This window comes from Sinohyriopsis cumingii, unplaced genomic scaffold (genome assembly GCF_028554795.1).
Source record: "Sinohyriopsis cumingii isolate HCF-2022 unplaced genomic scaffold, ASM2855479v2 utg002323l, whole genome shotgun sequence".
NCBI classification, from domain to species: Eukaryota; Metazoa; Mollusca; class Bivalvia; order Unionida; family Unionidae; genus Sinohyriopsis; species Sinohyriopsis cumingii.
In genome coordinates, this window is record NW_028316185.1 from 440952 (window position 1) to 445000 (window position 4049).

General features: G+C 34.9%; 1 protein-coding gene across 2 annotated transcripts in view; it reads left to right on the top strand.

Annotated features, from left to right (window-relative positions):
• Nucleotides 1-1211: 1211 nt before the first annotated feature.
• Nucleotides 1212-4049, top strand: part of LOC149770798 (uncharacterized) — an 8484-nt gene continuing 5646 nt past the window's right edge. The window contains exons 1-5 of one of the 2 annotated variants that reach the window (XM_089949113.1): nt 1212-1330; nt 1910-1939; nt 2422-2503; nt 2940-3018; nt 3988-4049. The exon at nt 3988-4049 is cut by the window's right edge and continues 49 nt beyond it. In XM_089949113.1, the coding sequence (XP_089805239.1) occupies nt 1927-1939; nt 2422-2503; nt 2940-3018; nt 3988-4049 (236 nt within the window). In that variant the 5' untranslated portion in view covers nt 1212-1330; nt 1910-1926. Of the gene's footprint in view, nt 1340-1909; nt 1940-2421; nt 2504-2939; nt 3019-3987 lie in introns of both variants that reach the window. The other variant, XM_089949114.1, reaches the window with a different exon arrangement.

Below are 4049 nucleotides of genomic sequence, written 5' to 3' on the forward strand. Positions count from 1 at the left end.
AAACTATATTTAAAACAACTAACAGGACAATAATGTACAATTCACACACTTCATGTGCTGTTTTCTGTTAGCTAAATATTTTAAGTCTGAAATAGAAAATAAAAAAGTAGATCAAGTTCTGGAGTAAACGACCGACGAAATATTAAGCAAACGTATAATCCATTGAATTGTAACCAATATAAATGATGGCGATATTTTGTTGTCTTGTATAGGATCACGCTATTACAAAAAAAAAAAAAAAAAGAAACCATTTCATTTCCAAATTAATGCCACACTGATAGAAATCGGAGGTTAAATAATCATTAATATTCATAATGTAAGGTCAGAAAATACTGTTATGGACTTAGAATAGTTTTTGTACAAACCTGAGCCACCGCTTAAATGGTACCTATGTTTAAGAATAGTAATATTTGGGCGAAATATAGATCCCAATATATATATATATATATATATATATATATATATATATATATATAAAACGGTATGAAGAAGTTGTCTCGAGCGAGGTTTGAAGAGCAGATACTCCCTCCTTAGATTTCGACTTTTATGACACATGTACGTATGCGTGAGTACATAACTGATTGTGTGGATGGAACTGTTCACAAGTCTATTAAGCAATATCCTGAAGATACGTACATAAAGCAAACTACTGATGACAGTGAACAACATTTTGACCGACTTTCCACCTCGACTCTTATCCTATTTATACATATTGGCAATGATCTGCACAGTATCAGTCTCCTAATTGATAATGGTCCTCGAACATCGGGTTTCGCTTGACCTATTTGTATAGGTATAACGGGAGATATCTAGTGATGTATGTGCACTAGTATCTTGGTTGTAAAGAATTTATCTCTATATATATTCATTTACTTTACCACAAGCACCACGTCATATTGCGTATTATAGCTTTATTATGTTGTTGTTGTTGCTGTAGGGTTTAACGCCATTTTTCAGCACACGATAGGCTATACATGGCGGCCAGTATTAATGGTGGAGGAAGAACCCGGGAAATCCCCGGAAAGAACCATCGACCCTCGAGTAGCTACTGGAAAGCTTTCTCACATACCCACTTTGGCTAAATCCTAGACTCGAACCCACGCAGACAGAGGTGAGATGGCAGTGATCCATAACGGAGAGCGCTTTAGACCACTCGGGGTCCCGCTATATTATGCAGATGCTTATTATCTGTATGAAAGTCATATGAACGCTATACACTATATTACCCACGGCCATCATTCAGGACATGCGATAGCAGGTGTAACTTTATTATGTAAAGAGATAAGTGTCAAAGTGATCAGTGTTGAGCGTTACATTACGGTCTGTGCAGGTAATAGCTGTATGTGTTTCGTTGCTTTTCTTTTGCTGTGAATATTTTGTATGCTTTATGGAAACATTTCGGTACAAACTGTGCCTTTCAAGACAGGCGGACATTAGGGTAGGGTTCACAAATATAAATCGGATATCAGTCCATCTATACAAATTCATAGGTTATTGCACATCGCCTTTGCAAAAGATATAACCATAACGCTGAGAGGGGGCGTGGTGAGGTATGAGGTCAGGGTAAACAGTTAAACTGGGGACTGATCTACGTTTTTGTGACACATTTCCTTGTAATTTTTTATGTATATTATCGTCTTTTTGATTGAGAGTGCTGTTACAGTACACTAGTGTAACCCACCAAAAAGTGTATATGATAAACATCAACAGGTGCCCATTACCAAAGTTCATTCCAGAATTATGACTGCATCTATAGTCGTAGCAATTCAATTCAATATGCTAAATGTAAATGCTAGAGGATGCAGTCTCCATAAAATATTACTTCCCTTATATTTAACAAGTTGGTTGTTTATCAAAACCAACATTTCGTTATACAAATATGTACACTAACAATATACTTATTTTTCAGCATTTTGCAGAGTAAAGATGGCAAATCATGGTATGCACTATTTCAATATTTATCATAGCTCCTTTCATCACGCAGTTACACAAACACACAAACACACACACACACACACACACACACACATATATATATATATATATATATATATATATATATATATATATCGAAATTCTTTGAACATCTACATTTTAATTTTGGTGACATGGGTGCATCCTGACAGTCTTAAATACGGTGGGATACTTGTAATTAATTTGAGAAATGCAGTCAATATTCATATAAATACAACACAGTAAGACATATTTTGTATCTCTGGTATATTTTCTTTCCAAACGCATTGATGCATGTTTAACTGATTTCCTCTCGATATCTTCGTCTTTTCTTTTATTTGCTATCACCGTAATTGTTCAAAACTGATAAGAGATGATTTAATATTGAATCGTGTTATAGTAACATAAGTTCAAAATAATTATTTAGTTTCTTCATTTGCAATAATTTGTTAATTCTTACTTTGCTAGGGGAGTATAATTTTGCAGATGGCTTCCAAGTAACTAACGAGATGTTACAGGACTTTGACAAACTTGGATATATTCTTGTCAGGTAATTGAACAGGCTTTGATATTCATGTGCATATGTGATGTATAAATACGAAGGTAGGTAGGTAAATATGTAATTACCTGTAGCTGCTCGAATTTACTCTCCGTCTATATGTTTCACAATGGATAAGGTGTTTAACTTTGTACGTAAATAGTCAAGTGAGACAAAATGAACGAGTGTGCATGTGCCGAAATTACGTTTAATTGCGAAGATATAATGAAACAGACAGCTAGACATTCCATAATAGATAGATATATTGATAAATAGATAGATGGATTCTCAGCAAAAATGTTATAGATCGATTTCTTAATTTGCTCATCTGTAAGATCAGCAAATATGATCTGTATATCATATTTGCTGACCGTACAGGTCAATAAACAATTTGCCTTCACGTGGCACAATGACAATGATTGCGGTATATTAATTCATTCTTTTGCAGAGGACTGTTTACGTCAGCAGAAATAGACCATGTTATTAAATCTTTGGAGCATTCGGATTACAAAAAGTTTACTTTTGGGGTACGTTGCTAATGTGTTTTTCATAGCTATGATATTCTCCCCGCATGTTTTGTTTCTCCACAGCCGTACAACAATGAGAAATTGTATCATTATGGTGAAGTAGATGACTGGACATTTAGACACTTGTGGATACTCAGACTGTAGCCTCATCTGCGTCGAAGTGTTCACATATTTTTGTTCAGCACAATAGTTACTTTAAACTAATGGTGCATCGTTAAATCAGAAAACAGAAATAAGTTCACGTAATCACTACCAAAGATAAGCAATAAATAAATATACCATTAAACTATTATTTCCATTTCACGGCATGGGGAACTGATGGCCTCATAGTTCCTCTTCTGCAACTAACCATTGATGTCAGCGTGGTTACGATGTTCAAAAAGAAACACTTAAGAATTAAACGTAGGCGGACTTTATTAGCATCGGAAGCCTAATAATCTAGATAATATAAAGTGGTGATGAATATACCAAGTAGTGCAGGTAATCTGGTACTGGCAACTTTGTGGTAATCGTACGATATTTATTGGCGGTACGGTTGTACCTAAACGAGGGGTTAGAGGTCGGTACCATACCTATAAGAGTGAAATCTACCTGAGCAATGATTAGAACATATAACTAGATCCATATGGTAAATAATTATTCATTTTTTTTAGTTGAAAAAAGAAAACTCTTTGATCTGATCCACCTGTCTCTACGTATGATCCAGATCAATAGGTGAAAATTATCAGGGTGGTAATCAAAAAGAAAGCTCAAACATTTAAAGCAATCGTTAGCCACACCCGCTCTGACAATTAAGAATATGTTAGTCTTTTGAACTACTAGACACCCTATTATGAATGAACCTCACTGAAGATTTATCACCATGATATATTAATGGACGCTGAGAGGATTATGAAAACGTTGATTTTATCTACCTCAGTTGTCAAGTTGTGTTTTCATTTCTGAAATAAAGAACAATATGTTTTCCAGTTGGATGATGGCCAAGGTGGAAAAGCGCACCAAATAACCTGGAATCATCCTGGAAATGATGT